The sequence below is a fragment of the Hemiscyllium ocellatum genome, chromosome 39, assembly GCF_020745735.1.
Source record: "Hemiscyllium ocellatum isolate sHemOce1 chromosome 39, sHemOce1.pat.X.cur, whole genome shotgun sequence".
Classification (NCBI taxonomy): Eukaryota; Metazoa; Chordata; class Chondrichthyes; order Orectolobiformes; family Hemiscylliidae; genus Hemiscyllium; species Hemiscyllium ocellatum.
In genome coordinates, this window is record NC_083439.1 from 12,170,535 (window position 1) to 12,196,295 (window position 25,761).

The 25,761-nt window shown below is 40.1% G+C and overlaps 1 protein-coding gene across 2 annotated transcripts in view; it reads left to right on the plus strand.

Annotated features, from left to right (window-relative positions):
- Window positions 1-25,761, plus strand: part of LOC132834429 (monoacylglycerol lipase ABHD2-like) — a 104,133-nt gene that overhangs the window by 66,880 nt on the left and 11,492 nt on the right. For both annotated transcript variants that reach the window (XM_060853366.1, XM_060853367.1), the window contains exons 6-9: window positions 11,226-11,318; window positions 12,517-12,630; window positions 19,327-19,396; window positions 20,912-20,996. In XM_060853366.1, coding sequence (XP_060709349.1) covers window positions 11,226-11,318; window positions 12,517-12,630; window positions 19,327-19,396; window positions 20,912-20,996 — 362 coding nt within the window. The remainder of the gene's footprint in view (window positions 1-11,225; window positions 11,319-12,516; window positions 12,631-19,326; window positions 19,397-20,911; window positions 20,997-25,761) is intronic.

Below are 25,761 nucleotides of genomic sequence, written 5' to 3' on the forward strand. Positions count from 1 at the left end.
TCTTTGAGGGGTGCTGTTCTCTCCCTAGTTACCCTTTTGTCCTTAATATATTTGTAAAAATTCTTTGGATTCTCCTTAATTCTATTTGCTAAAGCTATCTCATGTCCCCATTTTGCCCTCCTGATTTCTCTCAAGTTTACCCCTACTTCCTTTATACTCTTCTAAGGATTCACTCAATCTATTCTGTCTGTACCTGACATATGCTTCCTTCTTTTTCTTAACCAAACCCTCTATCTCTTTAGTCATCCAGCATTCCCTATTGTTACCAGCCTTCCCTTTCACCCTGACAGGAATATACTTTCTCCGGATTCTTATCTCATTTCTGAAGGCTTCCCATTTTCCAGCTGTTCCTTTACCTGCGAGCATCTGCTTCCAATCAGCTTTTGAAAGTTCTTGCCTAATACCGTCAAAATTGGCCTTTCTCCAATTTAGAACTTCAACTTTTAGATCTGGTCTATCCTTTTCCATCACTATTTTAAAATGAATAGAATCATGGTCACTGGCCCCAAAGTGCTCCCCGACTGACACCTCAGTCACCTGCCCTGCCTTATTTCCCAAGAGTAGATCAGGTTTTGCACCTTCTCTATTAGGTACATCCACATACTGTATCAGAAAACTGTCTTGTACACTCTTAACAAATTCCTCTCCATCTAAACCTTTAACATTGTGGCAGTCCCAGTTGATGTTTGGAAAGCTAAAATCCCCTACCATAACCACCCTATTATTCTTACAGATAGCTGAGATCTCCTTACAAGTTTGTTTCTCAATTTCCCTCTGACTCTTGGGGGGGGGGGGGGGTCTATAATACAATCCCAATAAGGTGATCATCCCTTTCTTATTTCTCAGTTCCAACAAAATAACTTCCCTGGATGTATTTCCGGGAATATCCTCCCTTCGCACAGCTGCAATGTTATCCCTTATCAAAAGTGCCTCCCCCCCCCCCCCCCCCCCTTTGCCTCCCTTTCTATCCTTCCTGTAGCATTTGTATCCTGTAACATACTTGTTTTGCATTCAGAAGGTTCAGGTTTGTTTGTGTCCCTCACAATCTCAGCTGCAACTTCAGTGCAATTCTGAGAGAGTGCTGCATTGTTGAAAGAATGAGCTTTTATTGATATGCTAAACTGTATTCCTGTTTTAGTAGATGTTAAAAGATTCTCTGCTGCTCTTTCACAAAGATGGTTATCCTGCTATAGTTCTCTCAACTAACACAATACACTATTTCAAAATTGTTCTGTGAGATTTTACCACGTGCAAAATGATGACTCCTTAAATGACCATTGTTGCATCTCAGAATAATTTGTCATATGTGAAAAGTGGCATCTTTTACAATTTGGAACTGTCAGGCAACATTCAAACTTTGAATTCTGTATACTCCTGCAAAGTAATGCATCTACTATTTGACTGAAATATCAGATGCTGTTAGATTGAGGCTTCAATTCAGTCCTTCTGATTGAGTCTTTCCACTGAATGAGTGTTATTTCGGTGTTTAACACTAGTTCAGGACCAAAACACTGAGACAAGCCATGTCTTAATGTAGAAAAGGGAGATGGTGAATACCAACTAATTAAACTGTGTTTATTTCACTCAAAGTAAGGCATGAAATGAACGCTTCTTAATTTAAGACAAGTATAGAACAAGTACAATTATGTTTTAGCACTAACCTTCAATCCCTGCTGAGGTGACACTTAATTTAAAGTTACATCCCAGCTGTTCCTTGGAGTGTTGTGGATTGTTGCATTTAAGATTATTTGATTCATCAGAAGCTTAATTGAATTTGGTTGAGACAATATTTTACATGGCAACTTGGAGTTACTTAGCCTGTATGAAAGTGACGAAGATGTTGACTTGTGGTTGATCCACATGAAAGCAGCAAATTAGGTGATTTACCTTTAGAAAGTGTACAGTGGGGAATCATGGTGGTACTGTAATTCTTTGGGCCAGAAAGCAAAAATTTTGACTTTGCATATTTTGTATCATACAATGATTGCTTTTCTTTGATGAAAACTGATAGACATTTACAGCATTGAAAGAACTATTTGGCCTATTGTGTCCACGCCAGTTAACCAGGATCTGGCAATATGAATCACAATTTGCAGCTTTTGGCCCAGAGCCCTGGAGGCTATGGTAATGCAAGTGAATATGTAAATGTTGCTTAAATGATTTGACAGTTTCAGACTCAGCCACCCTTTCAGGCAGAGAGTTGCAGACTTCCCCCCACCCTCTGAAAAAAATAATTATCCTCAACTTCTCCATTCGGCCTTCTGCCTCATGTCTTAAATCTATTCTGCTTGGTTGTTGATGCATTTACTGAATGGGAAAAAGAAGTTTTCCTGTCCACTCTGTGTCCCTCCCAATCTTGTATAACTATCTCTATAATGACCCCTGTCCACCTTTGTTGCTCCGAGGAAACAATGACAATGTACTGCTAAAATAAAGTCATCTGATAGGATACAGAAGTCATGATGTCAACTTGTGTCTCAAATGTACAAATCTTTATTAAACTAAGAATAACCTTTTATTATACAACATAAGAATTTTATTTCTCATTCAACCGTTGCCAAAACATCCTCCTCTTCTCAGTAATGCCAACTAAGTTCTCCATTTGAAAGTTTGTTTCTTTACCCCTCAGATTCTTAAAGTGCTGACTTTTTATTCCTTGAATTTAACTTGCTGCATTTTGGCCAGGAGTCATACTGAAATTTTTCAGGTTGGGATACTTCCTAGCTGTTACCTCCTATTCATTTTTCCTAGAGATTTTTGCTCAGCAGGATGTGACCTCTAGTGATTGCATGAGTGAACTGCATCCTTGAAATCCATATATGCCTGTGATTTTGTTCCCAAGATCTTTTTTTTTCCCTCTCCTGTGATGCATTCCTGGGGAAATATCTGCTTACAGCACTTTTGTGATTCAATATGAAAGCCAAGCAATAGCACTTTTGTAGCTCGTATCTTTATTGAACAGTCGGTCTATTATACTTGGCTTTAACTTTATTTCAACATAATTCACTGTGCTTTATAACCATGTAATAAAACTTTCTTCCTATGCATTTGCTTGGCCTGTAACAATATACGTGGAGAAAGTGAGAACTGAAGATTCTGGAGATCAGAGTCAAACCGTGTGGTGCTGGAGAAAGACACCTGATCACAGCATCTGAAGAGCAGAAGATTCGACATTTCGGGCATAAGCCCTTCATCAGGAATGATGCTTGTGAGCCATTGAGGCTGAGAGATAAATGGGAGTGGGGGGTGGGACTGGGGGATGGTAGCTGGGAATGCAATATGCAGATGAAGGTGGAGGTGGAAGTGATAGGTAAGTGAGGAGGGTGGAGCAAATAGGTGGGAAGGAAGATGGACAGGTAGGACTGTTCAAGAAGGCGGTGACATGTTGAAGGTTGGGATTGGAATAAGGTAAGGGGTAAGGGAATTGGGGAATCTGGTGAAATCAATGTGAATTTCACCAGTTTCTCCATTTTCCCCCAACCTTTATCCCAGTCCCAGTCTTCATGGCAACCGCCCTCTTGAATGGTCCTATCTGTCCATTTTTCCTTCCCATCTATGTGCTCACCCTCCATTCCGACCTATCATTTCCACTTTCATCTGCCTATCTCATTCTCAGTTACCATCCCCTGGCCCCACCTCGTCTCCCATTTACCCCTCAGCCCCCTTGGCCCACAAGCCTAATTCCTGATGAAGGGTTTATGCCTAATATGTCAATTCTCCTGCTCCTCTGATGCTGTGTGATCAGCTGTGCTTTTACAGCACCCCACTCTTCGGCTCTAATAATATACATGTTTGTACAGTTTCAGTTTTGCTCAGACGTGGTATTTTAGGCATTGCTTTCTCTTTTGCTCATCCATAGCTTTGTAAAACTGGAATTTTTCATTCTTTACACTAGTATTCCTTTAAAGTATCAGTAAGGTCTATGTTCAAGATAAGTTACCCCCGGTTTTCTCAGATTATGGTCAATATTTAAATTCATGTATGATTTCCCCTTTATATATTAGTCATCTCAAATTCTTGCTAATTAGTACCAAATTTTTGCCAGTTTTGTTCTTGTGCCAACCATGGGTCAGTGGTCGTACACTTGGCTCAACACAACTTCCAGAACCACTCCAGATAAGCAAATACAACATCTGTTTGATATAAATATACTGGCAATCCAGCTGGGTCCTTTGCCTGAGATCAGGGAAACAAGACAGGGTTATAAGGGGTGACATAAGGAAATGAGCAAGGAATAGGTTAAAAAAAGTTCATATGAACAACATAATGTCACTTAACCAGGGCTGGCAACTTGAGAATAGACTAAAACCGGAATAGTGCAGGTGGGAGGAATAGCATGGTGTGGTATGTGACTAGCTGGAAATAGTGCAAATCTGTTGTTTTTGCAAGGCACATACAGTCTTGAAATAGATTTGTCCTGATTACTTATTGCTCATTCTCTACAATGCTCCTGTTTAAAATGAGAAAACTGCCTCCAGAGGAAGACAGGTATGGTTTCTAAATGCTGGTATTCAAATATAGGGCATGTTCATCAGCAATCTTCTTCTTCAGTGCTTTCTTGAATTATGCAATTTATAAGCTTACCTCTCCTGCCAGCTCATTCTGTCCAACATGATGCCATTGTGTTGGCATATTTGCTTGAGCTGACAAGTGAGAAGTTACATTCCCAACACACATGCCAGGCAATGAATATCTCCAATAAAAGACGATTTTAACCAATTTAATGTAATAATCAAGGATGTTGCCATCACAGACTCCCCCGCTATCAACATTGACCGAAAGCTCAACTGGATTTCCGCCTGAACAGTGGCTACATGAGCAAGTCAGAGGCTGGGAATACTGTGGCGAGTAACTCCCCTCTGGTGACTCTGCAAAGTCTGCCCACCATCTACAAGGCACAAGTCAGGAGTGTGATGGAATACTCCCACTTGACTGGACGGGTGCAGCAAGAAGCTTGACACCCTCTAGGAGAAAGCAGCCTGCTTGACTGGCACCATATTCATAAGTATCTGCTCCCTCCTCCACCAATGCTCATTGGCAGAAATGTGTACTATCTATGAGATACCCTGAAGAAATTCACTCAAGGTCCTTAGACAATATCATCCAAAATCGTGACCACTTCCATCTAGAAGGACAAGGGTAGCAATTATATGTGAATACCACCACCTGCAAGTTCCTAGTCAAGCCACATTCCATCTTGATTTGGAAATATACTGCCGTTCCTTTGCTATTGCTGGATCAAATTCATGGAATTCCCTCCCTGAGGGCATTATGGATCAACCTATAGCATGTGTATTGCAGTGGTTCAAGAAGGCATCTCACCACCTCCACCACCTCAGGAGCAACCAACCAGTAATGCCCATGTCCCACATGTGAAATAAAAAAAAGAACTTTCAAGGGCACTGTCTTTTTGAAGAGCATTAAATTGATGCCCCTGTTTGCCCTTTGTAGGTAGAAAAACAATTCGATGTCACAAGTCAAGATTAGCAGGGGGAAAGAAAATCATTTTACGTTGTTTGTTAAACCAGTCATTATATTTTAATACATTCATATACTAGGGGCACAACTTGAGAATAAGGTTTCTGTTTCATGTTGGATTACATAATTTTAACTTTCGACAGTCGTTCTCTTGTGTTTATATGGAAAATATTATATCAAAGTGTACCTAAAGGCAGAGTTTGTTTCCTTTTATTTCAACAAAACTTGGAGTCTAACGCATTACACTTGAGTAGCTAGAGTGCTTGATGCAGAACAGTGATAACACCTTTACTCCTTACTCAGTCTCGAAACTGTTCCAGAATTATCAATGTTTCTGGGTTGACACCTATAATTATGAACTCAAGATCATTATGAACAAGAGTCGTTGCTACAAGGTGGATTATATTCTGTGGTAATTGACTTTCTATAGATTGGGATAAAACCAAAGGTCGGGCTCTGACAGAATGCAGATGGAAATGTTGACCCCTTTTGAAACTTTCCAATCACCAAAATTGCCTTCCTGTACAGAAATACAGATCTTTCCCTATAGGGTAAACTGAACAGTCTTGAGAGTGATTGAGTGAATAAGGAAAAGCTTGTAAAATGGGAAGGATTCCGAGAATGAATGGATTTTAAATTGTGGTTTGTAGAAATATTTTTTTCCCAAGTTAAGAGAGTTTAAGCGTTACTACGGACTATATCTGCCATAAATGCTATTGGATGCGAATCTTATCAGATCAAATGGATCAGTTTGAGAGACAGTTAGAAGCAACGAGGAATTTGCAACAGCAGCAGTATGTGATGGATGGCACTTATAGGAAGGGGGAAAGTCTCCAATACAGTCACATAGATGGGTTAACTCCAGGAAAGGTAAGAGATGTAGGCACCTAGTGCAGGAGTCTTTTGTGGATATACCCATTTCAAACAGTATGCTGTTTTGGAAAATGTAGGGGGTGATGGATTCTCAGGGGAACGTAGCATGAATAGCCAAGTTTCTGATATTGAGACTGGCTCTAATGCAATGAGGTGTACATCGGTTTCCAAGAAATCAATTGTGTGAGGGAATTCTGTAGTCCAAGGTACAGACAAATGTTTCTGTGGCCAGCAGCAAAAAGGCAGAATGGTGTGTTGTTTCCCTGGTGCCAGGATAAAGAATGTCCCAGAGGGTGCAGAATGTTCTCATGGGGGAGAGGGGCCAGCAAGAGGTCATTGTCCATATTGGAACAAACGACATAGGAAGGAAAAAGATTGAGATTCTGAAGGGAGATTACAGAAAGTCAGGCAAAAATTTAAAAAGGAGGTCCTCAAGTGTAGTAATATCTGGATTACTTCCAGTGCAATGAGCTAGTGAGGGCAGGAATAGGGGGATAGAGCAGATGAATGCATGGCTGAGGAGCTGGTGTATGGGAGAGGATTCACATTTTTGGATCATTGGAATCTCTTTTGGGGGAGAAGTGACCTGTACAAGAAAGACGGATTGCACCTAAATTGGAAGGGGACTAATATATTGGCAGGGAAATTTGCGAGAGCTGCTCGGGAGGAATTAAACTAGTAAGGTGGGGGAGTGGGACCCAGGGAGATAGTGAGGAAAGAGATCAATCCGAGACTGGTACAGTTGAGAACAGAAGCGAATCAAACAGTCAGGGCAAGCAGGGACAAGGTAGGACTAATAAATTAAACTGCATTTATTTCAATGCAAGGGGCCGATCAGGGAAGGCAGATGAACTCAGGGCATGGTTAGGAACATGGGACTGGGATATCATAGCAATTACAGAAACATGGCTCAGGGATGGGCAGGACTGGAAGCTGAAGATTCCAGGCTACAAATGCTACAGGAAGAATAGAAAGGGAGGCAAGAGAGGAGAGGGAGTGGCACTTTTGACAAGGGATAGCATTGCAGCTGTGCTGAGGGAGAATATTCCTGGAAATACATCCAGGGAAGTTATTTGGGTGGAACTGAGAAATAAGAAAGGGATGATCACCTTATTGGAATTGTATTATAGACCCCCTAATAGTCAGAGGGAAAGTGAGAAACAAACTTGTAAGGAGATCTCAGCTATCTGTAAGAATAATAGGATGGTTGTGGTAGGAGGTTTTAACTTTTCAAACATCGACTGGGGCTACCATAGTATTAAAGGTTTAGATGGAGAGGAATTTAAGTGTGTACACGACAATTTTCTGATTCAGAATGTGGACGTACCTACTAGAGAAGCTGCAAAACTTGACCTACTCTTGGGAAATAAGGCAGGGCAGGTGACTGAGATGTCAGTGGGGGACCACTTTGGGACCAGTGACCATAATTCTCTTGGATTTAAAGTAGTGATGGATAAGGATAGACCAGATCTAAAATTCGAAGTTCTAAATTGGGGAAAGGCCAATTTTGACAGTATTACGCAAGAACTTTTGAAGCTGATTGGGGACAGATGTTCGCAGGTAAAGGGATAGCTGGAAAATGGGAAGCCTTCAGAAATGAGATAACGAGAATCCAGAGAAAGTATATTCCTGTCAGGGTGAAAGGAAAGGCTGGTAGGTATAGGGAATGCTGGATGACTAAAGAAATTGAGGGTTTGGTTAAGAAAAAGAAGGAAGCATATGTCAGGTACAGACAAGGTAGATCGAGTGAATCCTTAGATGAGTATAAAGAGAGTAGGAGTATACTTAAGAGGGAAATCAGGAGGGCAAAACGGGGACATGAGATAACATTGGCAAACAGAAACGAGGAGAATCCAAAGGGTTTTTACAAATATATTAAGGACAAAAGGGTAGCTAGGGAGAGAATAGAGCCATTCAAAGATTAACAAAGCGGCCTTTATATGGAGCCACAGAAAATGGGGGAGATACTAAATGAGTATTTTGCATCAGTACTTGCTGTGGAAAAGGATATGGAAGATATAGACTGTAGCGAAATAGATGGTGACATCTTGAAAATGTCCAGATTACAGAGGAGGAAGTGCTGGAGTCTTGAAACGGTTAAAGGTGGATAACTCCCCAGGACCTGATCAGGTGTACCCGAGAACTCAGTGGGAAGCTAGAGATGTGATTGCTGGGCCTCTTGCTGAGATATTTGTATCATCGATAGTCACAGGTGAGGTGCCGGAAGACTGGAGGTTGGCAAACGTGGTGCCGCTGTTGAAGAAGGGTGGTAAGGACAAGCCAGGGAACTATAGACCAGTGAGCCTGATGTCGGTGGTGGGCAGGTTGTTGGAGGGACTCCTGAGGGACAGGATGTACATGCATTTAGAAAGGCAAGGACTGATTAGGGATCGTCAACATGGCTTTGTACGTGGGAAATCCTGTCTCGCAAACTTGGTTGAGTATTTTGAAGAAGTAACAAAGACGATTGACGAGGGCAGAGCAGTAGATGTGATCTATATGGTCTTCAGTACGGCATTCGACAAGGTTCCCCATGGGAGACTGATTAGCAAGGTTAGGTCTCATGAAATACAGGGAGAATTAGCCATTTGGATACAGAACTTGCTCAAAGGTAGAAGACAGAGGGTGGTGGTGGAGGGTTGTTTTTCAGACTGGAGGCCTGTGACCAGTGGAGTGCCGCAAGGATCGGTGCTGGTTCCTCTACTTTTTGTCATTTACATAAATGATTAGGATGCGAGCATAAGAGGTACAGTTAGTAAGTTTGCAGATAACACCAAAATTGGAGGTGTAGTGGACAGCGAAGAGGGTTACCTCAGATTACAACAGGATCTGGACCAGATGGGCCAATGGGTTGAGAATTAGCAGATGGAGTTTAATTCAGATAAATGCGAGGTGCTGCATTTTGGGAAAGCAAATCTTAGCAGGACTTATACACTTAATGGTCCTAGGGAGTGTTGCTGAACAAAGAGACCTTGGAGTGCAGGTTCATAGCTCCTTGAAAGTGGAATCGCAGGTAGATAGGATAGTGAAGAAGGTGGTTGGTATGCTATTTTTTATTGGTCAGAGTATTGAGTACAGGAGTTGGGAGGTAATGTTGCGGCTGTACAGGACATTGGCTTAGGCCACTGTTGGAATATTGCATGCAATTCTGGTCTCCTTCCTATCAGAAAGATGTTGTGAAACTTGAAAGGGTTCAGAAAAGATTTACAAGGATGTTGCCAGGATTGGAGGATTTGAGCTATAGGGAGAGGCTGAACAGACTGGGGCTGTTTTCCCTGGAGCGTCCAAAGCTGAGGGGGTGACCTTTATAGCGGTTTATAAAATTATGAAGGGCATGGAGAGGGTAAACAGGCAAAGTCTTTTCCCTGGGGTCGGGGAGTCCAGAACTAGAGAGTTTGGGGTGAGAGGGGAAAGATATAAAAGAGACCTAAGGGGCAACGTTTTCACACGGTGGTACAGATATGGAATGAGCTGCCAGAGGAAGTGGTGGAGGCTGGTACCATTGTAACACTGAAGAGGTATTTGCATGGTTATATGAATAGGAAGGGCTTGGAAGGATATGGGCCTGGTGCTGGCAGGTGGGACTAGATTGGGTTGGGATATCTGGTCGGCATGGATGGGTTGGACCGAAAGGTCCGTTTCCATGCTGTACATCTCTATGACTCTACTTCAGAGGCCGCATGTGAACCTCTGTTTTCTGACTTTTGACCACCGCCAGATTTATGTCATGAGGGGAGGGTGGCAAGTTTTGAACAGCCTTCTGTTGGTTTCATTAAGTACTTACCTCAAATAAAACTCTTTTTTTGGTTAATAATGAAAATTACTTCTACATCATTAATCCAATTAACGAGATATTTTAATTTATTTTTCACTTTCACACTCTTGGACAATTACAGCAATTGTGACTATTTATAGAGGAGCTGTTGCAAGGCATTTAGTGAGTGTACCTACTGAACCTAACTTACTGCTCCTCGGATGCTGCCTGAACTGCTGTGCTCTTCCAGCACCACTAATCCTGAATCTGGTTTCCAGCATCTGCACTGAGCTGAAAATGTGTTGCTGGAAAAGCACAGCAGGTCAGGCAGCATCCAAGGAACAGGAGATTCAACGTTTCGGGCATAAGCCCTTCTTCAGGAATTCTCCTGTTCCTTGGATGCTGCCTGACCTCCTGCGCTTTTCCAGCAACACATTTTTGGCTCTGATCTCCAGCATCTGCAGACCTCACTTTCTCCTCCTTCCAGCATCTGCAGTCATTGTTTTTACCTTTTACTGAGTTTTATTAAGCCTGTTGTGATACTCCCATTACTGTGCTATATTGATGGTCAATCATTATGCAGTACACTGCCTGTGTCAAAAAAAAGAGATTAATGGAATTCTAGTGACAAAATTATGCAAATCTTGCAGGTCACATTTCCTGTATACGATGTGGGGAAGGGCTACAGTAGTGTGGGAAAGGATGATATGAAAAGGTTTCCATAGTTTTTAAGCTTCCAGAAAGAATTAGTTGAATGTGTATACTGGAATGATAATTTTGAAGTAATACAGTTTACAAGGTGCAACGCACTTGGACTGCTAATGTTAACATTAGAATCAGTAGAATAAATGCCCTGTAATAAGTATGTGAGGGGGAGAGGTTGAAGGCTATAAACTCTTGCCTACTGGACAAGAAGCTGCTACTTGTCTGTCTCCGGTGTTTTCAAGAATTTCCTGATGTGGGATTCATGTCTTGAGCAAGTGTAGTGGTGATAAGTTATCACTGCTTTTTGTTTTACCTTTGGAATTCTGAACTCTAACTCACTGTTAGATACAGGTTTGAACAGTAACTTATATTCTGATGTCATGTCCTCTTGCCTAAAATATTTTCTTTTGCTTAGGGCACAAGAAACATTCCTCCAATGGGATCAATGCCGGAGGTTTTACAACTTCCTAATGGCAGACAACATGAAAAAGATTATTTTATTTCACAGGTGATTATGTTACATTTATGTTGGTTATTTGTATGTTTATTGTGATTATTCAATATATTCTCATCAATAAGAGTTGCAGAGTATTCAGAAATTTCTTTAGAGAAAAGACTGACCAGATAAACTCTAATTGTAATGACCAATCTTTAACCTATTTTAGGCATAAGAAACCATTTACTTTAATGCTTTTCATTCTTACTTTCTAATGCACCCGTGTGTAGTTTCTTAATCTAACTTAATGTAGCTCTTCATCTATTAAAGTGCGCACTTGAAAATGTAAACTGATTTAATATTTTGCTGTCTATTATTGTAGTTCCCTGGGTCCTTGTATTACAGGTCTTAGTAAATCAATAATGTCAAAGCAAACATGTTGGATTTGCTAACATTAACACTTACATATTGCTTAGTCACTGACCCAGGAAAGTTTACTTTGGTACTGGTATCCTAGTTGCCTGGGGGTTGCTAGCACTCCTAACCATATGCAGTAAAAGCAACACTTGTTGTTTGGTCAAGACAACATTTTTTGAACTTTTTTTTTAGACTTAGAATGTTGTCTTTCTATTGATGCATTGCTCATAGTAGGTAGAAGATAACTTTGCCCTAGAAATCAGTACTGAAATAAAAAATGCATATCCAACAGTTTCTCAAGCTAATATTTCATGGTATCTGCGAAATCTATAGTTGTGCTCCTGTTACTCTCCTGAAGTCGTCTTAGTACTGTAGTTTTAGCTTCTGTATAAAATAGTCTGGGTCGCAATTACTTTGAATTTAGCAGATCAGAATTCCGCAGAGTGAAGATGAGGAATATTGGCTTACTTTGTTCATTCTTGCATTTTTCTTCTATGTAGGTCGTATGACTTGTTTCCATAAACTATTTGGGGCTGATGTTTATCTTAACTATTTTCATGTAGATATTGCTGTTAATGCTCAATTATATAAGCGTACTACATCAAGGGATAGAATAGAAGCAAGCTGGAAATCTGAAGTAAAAACAGTAAGTGCTGCAGAAACTCAGCAGGTGGCATCTGTGGAGAGAGCAACTGAATTAAGATATTCAAGTTCAGTATGATACTAAGGAATAGTGCGTGTGTTTTCCTGAGTTTCCTTCTCATAATGCAAGATTCTCTGTCAATTGGTATTGGTCAATATTAGTAAGAAATGGGTAACATCTTGATTTGTGTTTGCATTCTATATGTTGCAGAAAAATTTTATTTGGAGAAAATGAATGCAAAGCTCCAAATTCTCTGGCAGATGTAGACCTTAGCAAACTTTATACAGCAACTTCCCTGATGCATATTGATGATAACATCATGAGGTAAGCAGTAGTCTGCCATCTTAGTTTTTGTGAGCAGTATTGCTTCTTAGAAGTTGTGGTTTCCAGCTAAGAGTTAAATTTTTTATTCAGAGTTAACACAGCAGCAAAGCATTGCGGGAATGCTGATTTATCACAGCAGCTGTACTTCAAATAACACTATTTAGATGGAAATAAAAGATCCCATGTCCTTTTTCAGTGAAGATCTGAAGACTTCCTTCATGTGTCATTGGCATTGCTCTTTCCAATCCTGAATAGACAGCTTTTTTTTTTGTCTCTAATGGGTTTCAAAAGGTTTCCTGGTATCACCATGTTGAAAGGTACTAGAGATCTGATGGTCCATACCTTTTTTTTAAAATGTACTTGTGTTTAACAGATTACTCTATTTAAACCCATAAACATTTGCGAGGATGTTTCCTCCAGAATTGCTTGTATGGCTGTTTTCAGAACAAATCATCTTTTTCTCCATTTTGTATTAATTCAAAATCGTTTCAATTATACATTTTTTTTCCTGTGGAAGTGCTTCGGTTAATAGAAATCGAAAACATAAGTGCTTTACCCATGCTATTTTTGTGAGCTTTCTTCAAGAGGTCTGAGTAGAGGCCTGATGAATTCAGGAGGGTGTTTGTAGTATTGGAGCTTAGCAATTGGGTGAAATACAATCCTATAGTTATTTAACATAAAAAAATTAAAAAGGAGGGGTTGGAGGCAGGAAATTTATGCATGTGTCTAAAATTCACTTTGAAGAAATACTGCACAACTCATGGTGATAATTTAACTTAGGACAAAAAACTGTTTAACATAAGTGTGTTGCTGACAGAGCACAGTGTAATGAATTTGGAAAAACCTAAGCTATGTCTATGATTCCTGACACACGTCTATTCTCTAACCACTCTCCTGATGACTTTATAAGGTTGATTTTGATTTTCCATCCTTTATTTTTTATTTGGCCCCAAGATGAACTTCTTGCCACATATCAATGCCGTCACCAAGATTTACTCCTATATCACCTGTACCACACTGCCTGACTGTCCTGCGTCAGCCTCAGTTTTTTGCTGAAACCCTCATCTGTGTCTTTTACCTCTAGGCTTGACTGTGTATTCTTCTACCGTGTTTCCTACATCCTAACTCTCAACAGGAGCACAGCCAAAACTCTGCTACCCACGTCCTATCTTGTGTCAAATCGTATTCGCCTATCACCTCCCTGACTTGTATTGGCCTAGTTCCAATTTTAATATCTTCATACTTTTTTCACATCTGTCTATGATCTTGCACCTCTTTATGCCTATGGTCTGTGCCAGATCTGCAATCTCTCAAAATTTCTGTGATTCTCAAAATCCAGTCTTGTTTTTAGATTAGATTAGATTACTTAGTGTGGAAACAGGCCCTTCGGCCCAACAAGTCCACACTGACCCACCGAAGCGCAACCCACCCAGACCATTCCCCTACACTTACCCCTTCACCTAACACTACGAGCAATTTAGCATGGCCAGTTCACCTAACCTGTAGTTTTTGGACTGTGGGACGAAACCAGAGCACCCGGAGGAAACCCACACAGACACTGTGCCAGCTCCACACAGGCAGTCGCCTGAAGCAGGAGTTGAACCCGGATCTCCTGCGCTGTGAGGCAGTGGTGCTTCCCCTGAGCCACCGTGTTTGTATTTGCTGATTTTTAAACAGATCCCACCATTAGCAGAAATACTTTCAACTACTGAGCCACTGAGCTTTTGACCTTCCTTCCAAATCACTTTTCCTTTTAAAGCATTCGTCTACTTGTTTAACAAGGCTTTTGGGCTATCCAAATATTTCCTTGTGTGACTAGTGTCAAATTTTGTTTGATAGCACTTTTGTGCAGCACACCAGCATGTTTACTGAGTAAAGACACTATAAAAATAGAACTTATTTTTTTCAATAACTTGTATCATGAGATGACAGAAGTTAATACGTCGAGAGTGAAAAACTTAGGTCAGAAACAATTGTGTTTACTTAAGTAAAGGGATCTATAATGAAATGAGAATACAGTTACCTAAAGTGAACTGGGCAGATAGATCGGCAAAACTGATGGTCAGCAAAAGGCAGTAACAGATGTTTAAGGAGGTAATTCATGACTCTCAGCAAAAGTACATCCCAGTTAGGAGGAAAGATTCTAAGAGAGGGATAAATCAACCATGGCTAACCAAGGAAGTTGAGGAGAATATTAAGGTGAAAGAAAAAACATACAAGGAAGCCAAAGTCATTGATTATCCCAATCTTCAGGACAAATTCCAAATCCATCAAAGGAGGACTAAAAAGAAAATAAAGACAAAGAAAATAAAGACAAAGAAAATAAACTGCGAGGCGAGCTATCAAGAAATATAATAACTGGCAATAAGACCTTCTTTAAATATTTAAATTGGTAGAGAGAGGTCCTAGTGAACATAATCCCCTTAAAAAATGTGATTGGGGAGACCGTTTTAGGAAACAAGGTAATAGTAGAGGAGTTAAACATATTATTTAACATTCTTTACGTTGGGAGATACTTCAAACATTCCATTATTACTGAAGAATACAAGGGAGGAATTAGGTACTATAACCACCATTAACAAAATAATATTAGACAAACTGATGGGGCAAAAGGCAAGTAAGTCCCCTGACCCTCTGGTCTGTATGCTAGGATCTTAAAAGAGGTAGTTACAGATAGCATTGGTTGTAATTTTCCAAGAATACACGTTGGATCTCCAAGTTGGATTCTGAAGAACACAGAACAGCACAGGAACATACCCTTCAGTCCACCAAGATTGTGCCAACATATGCCTTTCTAAATTAAAAACTTATTGCCTCTATGCAGTCCATAGCCTTCTCTTCCCCACCTATTCATATGTATGTCAACATGCCTCTTAGAAGTTGCAGTCGTAATTGCCTCCTTCACCAGCTCTAGCAGTGCATTCCAGGCACTTAACACGCTCTTGTTTTAAAAAAAACTTGCTTCTGACGTCTTTACACTTACCCCTTTTACCTTAAACCCATGTCCCCCAGTATTTCTATGCTGGGGAAGAAGACTGACTATCCATTCAATCTACGCTTTTCATACTTTTGTAAATTTCTATCTGGTCACCCCTCATCCTTTAACATTTAAGTGAATACAAACCAAGTTTGTCCAATCTCCCATCATAGCTAATACCCTCCGAACCAGGCCATATCCTGGTAAATGGTTTCTGTATGCTGACCAAAGCCTCCACATCCTTCTGGTAGTGCAGCAACCAGAACTGTAAACAGTTTAATCTGGGCAAATGTGGATTTACCCTCATACAATCACCTCAAATCAACATTCCCCGGTTCTTTCCTTAGATTGTGGTAATTAGCCTTCCCCTAGTTAATACTTTCATCCAAGGATTGCTCTTACCTTTGCCTAAAAGTAACTTAAAATGTATAGAATTATGGCCACTGTTCCCAAGATGCTCTGCCACTGAAACTTTGATCACTTGGTTGGGCTCATTCCCTGAAAACCAGGTCGAGTATAGCACCTTCCTTCCTTAGATAATTTGCATACTGACTCAAACTACTCAGGACATGCATGACCAGTTCCTCCACATCCAAGCCCTGGTACTAAGCACGTGCCGGTTAATATTGGGGAAGTTAAAATCCCTACCATAAGAATTCTGTTGTTTTTACAATTTTCCACAATCTGCCTACGTATCTGTACCTCCTTGACCTGCTGGCTGTTGGGAAGCCTAAAGTATTACCCCATCATATTTATCCTTTCATCTCCCAAAATGACAACTTTGGGCAAGTCCTCCAAGGTGTCCTCCCTCTACAGCTCTGATATTCTCCTTTACCAGTAATGCATCACCTCACTTCTTTTGCATCCCTGTCTACCTTACCTAAAGCATCTAAATCCCAGAACATTAAGTGCCAATCTTGTCCCTCTTTCAACCAAATCTCTGTAGGAAAAACAATATCACAGGTATAGGTATTAATCCAAGCTGTAAGTTCATCTGCTTTACCTGTCGTACCCCTCATACCTTAGACTGCCAGTCCTTCACTTGCAATCTGTTCTTCCTCTGAATCTCACTGGCCTTAATCTCTGATGACTCCTCTGCTGTGTTCCTTGCTGACCTACTGCTCTGGTTCCACGCCCTGCCACACTAGTTTAAACCCTCCCAAGTGGCAGGATACTGGTGCCCCTCCAGTTTAGGTGCAACTTGCCCTTCTTGTGCAGATCCCAACTGCCCCAGAAAACATCTCTATGGTCCACATACTTGAAGACCAACTCCCTACTCCAGCTCTTTAGTCATATATTTAACTGTACAGTCTTTCTATTCCTAGCTTCATCGGCACTTGACATAGGAATTAATCCTGAGATTGCAACCCCAGAGGTCCTGCTTTTCAACTTTCTACCTCACTCCCTGAACTCCCTTGCAGGATCTTGAAAATTTTATTTACATATGGAAAGTCCTTGACTATGGTACAGCTTATCAGAGATGACTCACAGAGAGTCAGGATGTCTGCTTGTATCTGTCAGCCAGGGCATCCTGATTGGGGTTATTAATCTGGTCCAGTCAGAGAACAGCTCATTGTATGGTGTCCACCTGGCTGACTAAGTTACAATCACAACAGACCAAATCTCTCTCTCTCTATCTATACCATTAGTGCCAATATGGACTGCAACCTCTGGCTTCTCAACCTTCCACTTCAGAATGTCACTTGCCCGCAGAGAGACCTGCTTACTCAGGCATCAGGAAGGCAATCCACTATCCTGGAGTCTAACACACAGTCACAAAATGTCTGTCTGTGCCCGTGACCATTGAGTCCCCTATCACTACTGCTTCCCTTTTACCCTTCATGCTGAACTACAGTGCCAGTCATGGTGCTACTGATTCTCCTGAGGGGCCACCTACTCCTCCAAGCTATCCAAGAAAGTATACCTGTTGGAGAGGGGCATTGCTACAGGGGACTCCTACATTGTCTGCCCATACTTGTTTTCATAGTGGTCACCCAACTCTTCAGTCTGTGTAGCCAAAAGGGGGATGTGACCACCTGGCTAAACATGCTGTCCACAACATTCTCAGCCTCATGGATGCTCCATAGTCATTCCATCCATAGTTTCAGACATTCTACATCGCAAATCAGGAGCTGCAGCTAAACGTACTTACTGCATACATAGTCACCATGGACACCAAGTGTCCCTGATTTCCGAAATATTGCAGGAGGAGCATTCAACAGGGTTGAGGTCTCCTGCTATTTCAAATCCTATTGAATAAATCAACCTTGTCAATGACCAACAACAGTCCAAAAACTGATTACTCAGCATTATCCACTCATCACCAAACCCAGTCTACAACTACAAAACATCAGTACTTTATCTCTGTCCAGAAACTACTCAGTCTGCAAATCTGGCTCCTGAGCAGCAAGGCCTGTGTCACGTTTTCATTTGTGACACCATTTACTGAGGTCCACCCTAGTTTCAGCTCCATCTCACTGCTGTTCAGCCAGAGGTTCACTGATCTTCACCCTGTTTCTACTGCTGTCACCACTCAAAATGACCTCGGTCCAGCCCTGCTCCTCAGATATTTATCCTGCTGTCACTTCTCGAATTCAGCATTCCTGAAGAAGGAGTCTGGCCCGAAACGCCGATTTTCCTGCTCCTTGGATGCTGCCTGACCTGCTGTGCTTTTCCACTCACAACGCTGATCTCCAGCATCTGCAGACCTCACAGAAAGGTAGCACACAGGTGCAGCAGGTAATCAGGAAGGCCTAATGGAATGGTGGAACTTGTCTCAGGGGGAGGGTGGGGTTTAGAATATTTAAGGAGGGAAAGCTTACCGCAACTGTACAAGGTGCTGGTAAGGCCACACCTGGAGTACTGTGAGCAGTCTGGATCCCCCTTATTTAGAAATATATCTTTTCACTGGAGACAGTTCAGAGAAAATTTGCTAGGATAACCTCGCATGGAGAGATTGACTTGCAAGCAAAGGCTTAACTGGGTTGGGGCTCCACTTGCTGGAGTTTAGAGCAAGAAGAGGTGATCTCTTTGAAAGGTATAGGAGTCTTAAGGGGCTTGACACAGTAAATGCTGAGAGGATGTTTTCCCCTCATGGAAGAGTCGAGGACAAGAGGTCAGAATAAAGGGGCATCAGTTTACAACTGAGTTGAGGAGGAACTACTTCTGAGGGTTGAGAGTGCCATGGTGGTAGAATGCCCTGTTTACATTTAAGGCTGAGATGGATAGATTCTTGATAAGTAGGGAATCATGGGTTACTGGGAAAGTCCAGAAAAGTGGACACGAGGAATGCTGGATCAGTCGTGATCCTATTGAATAGTTGAGCGGGTTCAAGAGGGCTGAATGGTTGTCTCCTGTCCCTGTTTCTTATGGTCTTATAAGTCTTTCTAACCCTCCACTTGCATGTTGCAACCATCCTAAAGGGTTTGTTAGTTTGTGGAAATAAGGTTTCACAATAAAATATTTTTAATATTTTAATATTTTTCTTTGGTCCCCTCTTAATTCATGTATTTGCTAGAACAAAGGTTGTGGCAGTGAAAAAGTGTTAAATTGAGATGCTTTAGTAATTCATTGTTTTTGTATTGTGTGTTTTCAAGATAGTTATCCATATGCATATTTTGATTGTACTGAGTATATAGATTCAGTGTTCATTCAAAACGCTTTCCTTTGAGCTTATCCAAAATACATTTTGGATTTATCGTAATATCTATCTGTTTCAGAAAATTCCATGGGTATGACACACTGAAAGAATATTATGAGAAAGAAAGTTGTATGCACTATCTTCACAATGTAAGTCAGCTTAATGAATTATAATCCATTTCTTTACAAATTATTGCAAAGTGGTTTGTAATAACTTTACCCACTTTTAAAAAGACTGTAAAAAGCAAATGTCACTACAAGTGACATGGTATGTAGTAAATTGACATTGCTGGAAATGGCCTTGTGTGCATTCATATATCAAGCACTACTTTCTATTTCCCTACGTAGAGTTGTATTACTCCACTTAAAATGAGTTGCAGAAGAATCCACATCAGGGCTGTTTGTCCTTGAGGCCTTGAAGCTTAATGGAAGTACTTTCAAAGGAAAAATCATTTTGAACAACGGAATCCAACAAATTTGTTTCATTAATAAATATAAATTGTAATTGAATTGTATTGTTAAAATGCAAATTAATGAAATCGAAAAGGGCTTAACATTGTCTAAAACCATTGCCATGACAACAAAGCGTAATTAGCATCAAGAATATATTGTATTATAGATGTGCAGACTCTTAGTTTTCTCACCTGTTATGTTTTTGTATATTGTCGCTTCCCCTGTTGAAATGTCTATCGTTTTGAAATGTAAAATTGAAAATCCACTCTATATTTTGAGACACAGAGCAAGAAGGACTATTATGACCTTCCCTAGTTTTGTATAGTAATCCAAGCAAATCTGTCCCCCTCCAGCATATTTTTGGAGATTTATATCCTTCAGGAGGATGAAGTATTCAGTGCTACATAATTTCCTGTGAAAACTTCTACCGTGGCTGCTGGGGAAGACTGTGTTTTCCCCACACTCAATTACTTTTATCTGTATATTACAAAATATATCCAAGTTAATCCATGGGTGTGTACCACTTAACTTTGTTGATACCAAATTGAGCTTGATGCATTTTAAGCATCTACACATAGTATTGAAGGTGGAAGGTTGCGAATTCTCCATCAGTCATTTAAAATAGTTATAGCATTTTTTTTGTGTTGTTCTTCAAACACTATGCATTAATACTAGGATTATTTTGGCATATTTCTATTCATAAACAGAAGGAGATATTGTGCAGGCTAGTTCACTTTAAAGTGCTGTGTTTGTTTTCTCTCAAACATATTCCCATCTATGTGGATTTGTAACGTCTGGTACTATGCGCAGAATGTGCTGTCAGGACAACAGAAATTTATCTAAAGAAGATTGAGCATGCTGGATGTTTTCCATAGCTAAGGGACATAAAATAAAAACAATCTTCAAGCATTCACCATTTGGCTTTACTAAAATTCATACTTTTGGTTGGGTTTTGTAGAATTATAGGAAGGAAGTGGACGTAAATTTACAGTGAATTTAATTAGACATTAACAAACCTGCTATTAAGCATTTTTGAAATGTTTGTACAGTAAGAATACTTGGAGTAAGATTCAAGGAAATGGTCAAGATAATGCAGTTTCTTTGCGCGAGGAAACAGTTGGAATTGGAGTATTTAAAAGGCCTGACTTTGCTATTTCTGTCAGTATATGGCATCTGTTTGCAATGTAATGACTGTTTTACCTGCTAATGCAGATCCAGGTTCCTCTTCTACTAGTGAATGCTTCTGATGATCCCCTAGTACACGAAAGCTTGTTGACCATTCCCCGTTCACTTGCAGGTGAGTTTAATAATTCTACCTTTTATATGTTAGAAACTACTACCCTTTTTAATGACTGGTAGAGGAGTCATTAGCTTAGTTGACAGGATAGCTTTGTGATGCAGAGTGATGCCAACAGCACGGTTTTAACTCCCATAATGTTGAGGTTGCCATGAGGGCACTCCTTCTCAACCTTTCCCTCACCTGAGGCGCTGTGACCCTCAGGTTAAAACCACCATCAGTAACTCTTAGAGAACAGCTCTATGGTCTGGTAAGGCTATGGCAATTTTACCTTTATTATGCAAGTACTTTCTACCTAACAAATTAGAAATGCTTGACATTACATTGTTAAAACATTAGTGCCAAATAATTTAATACTGCCTGATTCAGATTCAGTTTATGATATTTTAAAATCCTGTCATATTTTGAGGATTGTGAAAAAACAAATTGTTTGCTGTTTTAAAATTGCGTTCGACATATTGTTGCTTTCATTTCATTCAGAAGTGCAGTTTAGCTCCTGAAATCTGGCAAGTTTATATTCTGTATTGCTACCAACTGTGCAAAATCTCTGTGCTGGGAGCCTGTGGTGCTGTGCAACGTGAAAGCAGTTTATCTGCACTTGTCATATTCACACTTGACATAACTCTAACATTACATACCTGTCCCTGTAACCTGTCCATCACTCACAGCTTTTGCTTGATAAAACTAAAGATGGTTGTGCCATTCTTAAATCTGTATTTATGTTTTACTTTTCTACTTTTTTGACACCCAGCATCAATTATGTTTTGCATCTATGTTAAATTCTGCTAATGAACAATGCCTGAGCAGAAAATTAAACTGTATAGTTTGACTATTATCCTATAAATTAGACATCAAGCAGAACTTTAAGTAGCCAGTCTCGGTCATTCTCACTAAATTCAGTCTGTGACCAGGTCAACTAGGAGATTATAGCAACGCCTTGGGTGACTTGATCTGGAACATGATTTGATACAGGGCACTAATAGGTAGCAATGATATATGCAGTAAACCACTTTTTAAAAATATTTTAAAACCTTGTTTGATATACAACTACTTTATGGGAAAGTTTCTTGCACAACTGTCACAGATTGAACTGCAAGATCAGTATGGTGCATACCTCTGAAATATGAGAGTTCTGGGCTGCAGTTAAATTGATTAGGTGTGTACTCCTGAATACCAGAGAAGTTTGGCAGCCATGAAATCTTCCCATCTGCACAGATGGGATGAATTTGTTCAATTCTTAATCATTGGTTGAGTGTCTGTTTTTACTATGATTGCAATAGATTAGACGATAAGTCTGAGCCTGATAGCTGCACAGAGTACCATGCAGCTAACAAAGCCAGAATTACACCAAGAGCTGTGAATCACACATTGGACACTAGCAGAGCTCTGCTGGTTGTTAATCAATTTGAAATATTTTCAGAGCACAGATGGTCATGTCTGTTTTCATGAAGCACTGAAATAAAAACCTCTTTATAAGATTATGAAGTGAAGATATCCTTAATTGAACCTGAATGAACTGCAGGTACTTTCAGGAGTGGGATCATGACCTGACTCTGGCGGTTCAACTATTGATTTAGCATGAATGTAGAATGGTTATGTATGTGTTGGTAATTTTATATAAAAGTTGTTTCAGGTGAGATTTGGGAGGAAAGTGAAAACTGAAAAGTGCTAAAATAATAGATTGAGGAAATTATACTGTTAATTCTAAATTGTGCCGCTTGAGTTTAAAAAATTGTCAATGAAATTCCAATATTTAAGGAAGCAAATGTCTAACCAGTAAACTAAAAGCACACCTGATAAAGTAGCTGGAATTCAGCATTATAGGCAATATAACTGATGGAAAATAATCAACATAGACTTCTGCAGGATCAATTATGTCTGACTAATTTAGTTGAATGTTTTGTTGCAATTGGTAGAGATTGTAAGTACGGGCTTCCAGAAGGAATTTGCAAAGGTTTTGCACAAAAGATTGTTGTCAAAAATTGCTGAGCTAAGAATTGAAGATAACTTGCTGGCACAGGCTAAGAGATAGTTGACAAATTGAGATAGAGGGACGTTTCTTTGGCAGAATGTGACAGCTGGTCTCTTTGGGACTAGTCTTGTGGCCATAACTTATCACAATACCTATTCATAAATTTGATGAAGGGCTAGACATGTATAGCCAAACTTGCAGGCAACTTCCTCCTCCCAATAAAAATAACAAGCCATGACCCAATAACTTATTATTAAAGATGGAAAGACTAACTGAGCAGGCAAAACTATAATACAGAATTCATAATGGAAAAGTGTCAGAGTTGGATCTGAGAAAAACATTGGGATATTTTCTTGGTAATGACAGCAAAAGTTATGAAAGAACACGGTGGTCCAATGGTTAGCACTGCTGTCTCACAGCATCAGGGTCCCAGGTTCGATTCCAGCCTTGGACAGACTGTCTGTGTGGAGTTTGCACATTCTCCCTATGTCTGCGTGGGTTTCCTCCGGGTGCTCCGGTTTACCCCCACAATCACAAAGATTGGCCATGCTAAATTGCCCGTAGGTTAGGTGCGTAAGTCAGAGGGAAATGAGTCTGGGTGGGTTACTCTTCGGAGGGTCGGTGTGGACTTGTTGGGCCAAAGGGCCTGTTTCCATGCTGTAGGGATTCTAATCTAATCTTCTTATCTAAACACATCTGCTTTATTAATAGCCTTCCTTCCATCAAAACATTAGAGGTGGGTTCATTTGCTGATGATCTCTCAATGTCCAATGCTGAAGCAATCCATGACAAATGCAGAAGAAATGGACAACTTTCAGACTTAGATTGCAAGTGACATTTGTACCATGCAGGCAATAGCTGCCGTCAACTATTGGCATTCAATGGTATTGCCATCACTGAATCCCCAATATCAAAGTTATAGCTGTTAGCATTGACCAGAAACTGAATTGAACCAATCATACAAACACTGCGTCTATGGAGCGGAGGCTGGGAATTCTCCAGTGAGCAACATCCTTCCTAACAACTCAAAGCCAGTTCCACTAACTGCAAAGCACAAGTGAGGAGGAGTACCCTTCACTTAACTGGATGAGTGCAACTGTTACAACACTGAAAGCTTGTCACTATCTGGAACACAGTAGCCCATTTGTTTGCTACTCCATCTAATACCTCAGCATTCACCACCTCTACTGCTGATACATAATGGTAGTAGTGTTTATCAACTACAAGATGCACTGCAGCAACTCAAACTCGTTCATATTACATGTGGAGTACTGCGTTTAACTTTGAGCACCGACTTTCAGCATACATATCTTGTTACTAGGTACACTCAGTTCTGAAGAAGGATCATTGGACTCAAAATATTGTTTGCGTTCTCTCCATAGATGCTGCTAGACCTGCTGATTGCTGCAGCAGTTGTTTTTTGTTTCAGAAATGTGTTGATTGGCCTTGGACCAAATTCATCAGAATGATGCTGGTTTTAAAAGATTAAATTCAAGACTACCTATGGACACTTAACCTTTTAACTTTCTACGTTTAGGAGAATACAAGTTATGAGGGGGTGCATCAATTCCTGTATACTGTATTCCAATTCCTCCACTGATAATAACACATTTTAATTTTAATCAGTGATGTTATGTCCAGTTATATAGATTTCAAGTTGTTGGTTTTAAGTCAGCCATGATTCGTCTGCCAATAAAGAGTAAAGGATTTATTACAAATAAAACTTAAATGTGCAAAGATTATTGACAAAACCGATTTAGACTGCAGTGGTAGATATACAGAGTCATTTGGTCGCACCAAATTTCACTATCGAGAGAACTGTAAATATATCTGAAGAAGAATCATGTATTTGACATAAGGGTATACCTCCATTGGCTGTGTAGGTTGACTTTTTAAAAAAAGTGTAGATGATCAATTCAAATACATGAATGCTCTCTTCCACTTGTCAGAACTGAAACAGTTTTATGGATTTGAAAACCTGCCAATATATTTGTGAAATAAGGAGCAGTCTTAACCTAATTTTTGTGTTAGAGCAATACTATTTATTAATATATTTTTCCACTCTGAACACTGTCTAGAGTGTGACGTATAGTGAGGCAGTAAGACCAGGTGTTGCTAGCCAATGGTTTGATGTGAGTTTAGTGACCATAGTAAAATCTGTGTTGTTTTCCTCCCCAATATAACAATGGAACAATCTCTAATTCTGAAATTATTATATGTATAAAAAAAGTATCATAATTGCCACTTTTTTATATCAATGATTGCTCTTAAGCAGTCAGCTAAAATTTCCCAAACTGGAAGTTCGAAGCAGATTTGATACATATTGAGTTATTAGGTCTATAGAAAACTAGTGGATAAAACACTTTGGCATGTGTAGCACAAACATGTATTTTCATCCTTGCTAAAAGTTAGTGGAAAATAGTTTTACTCTTTTGGTTGGATTTAATTTTGCTTGATGTAAATATAAACCTTCCTTTGGGGCAGAAGCACCATAAAAGACATTTGAAGCTTCTTAGCTTCATCAGTCAAGCTGTTGATTTCCTGTTATGTACAAGAAAACATGGCCTGTGTAGTGAAAAAGCCATTCAGCAGTGCAGAGATCTGAAGCTCTCTGATGTTTGTTTGGTTACCTTGTACTCTCAGTATGCCAATTGACCATGAAGCGATGCTGCAGTTTAATGAGCTGGACAGCAGGTGCTGCTGGGTAAATATTTGGCTACGGCGCCATCTCCTGAACAAATACACTGCACTAAATGACTTGCCCTTTATCCTTATCCTCTAAAGTGGATGTAT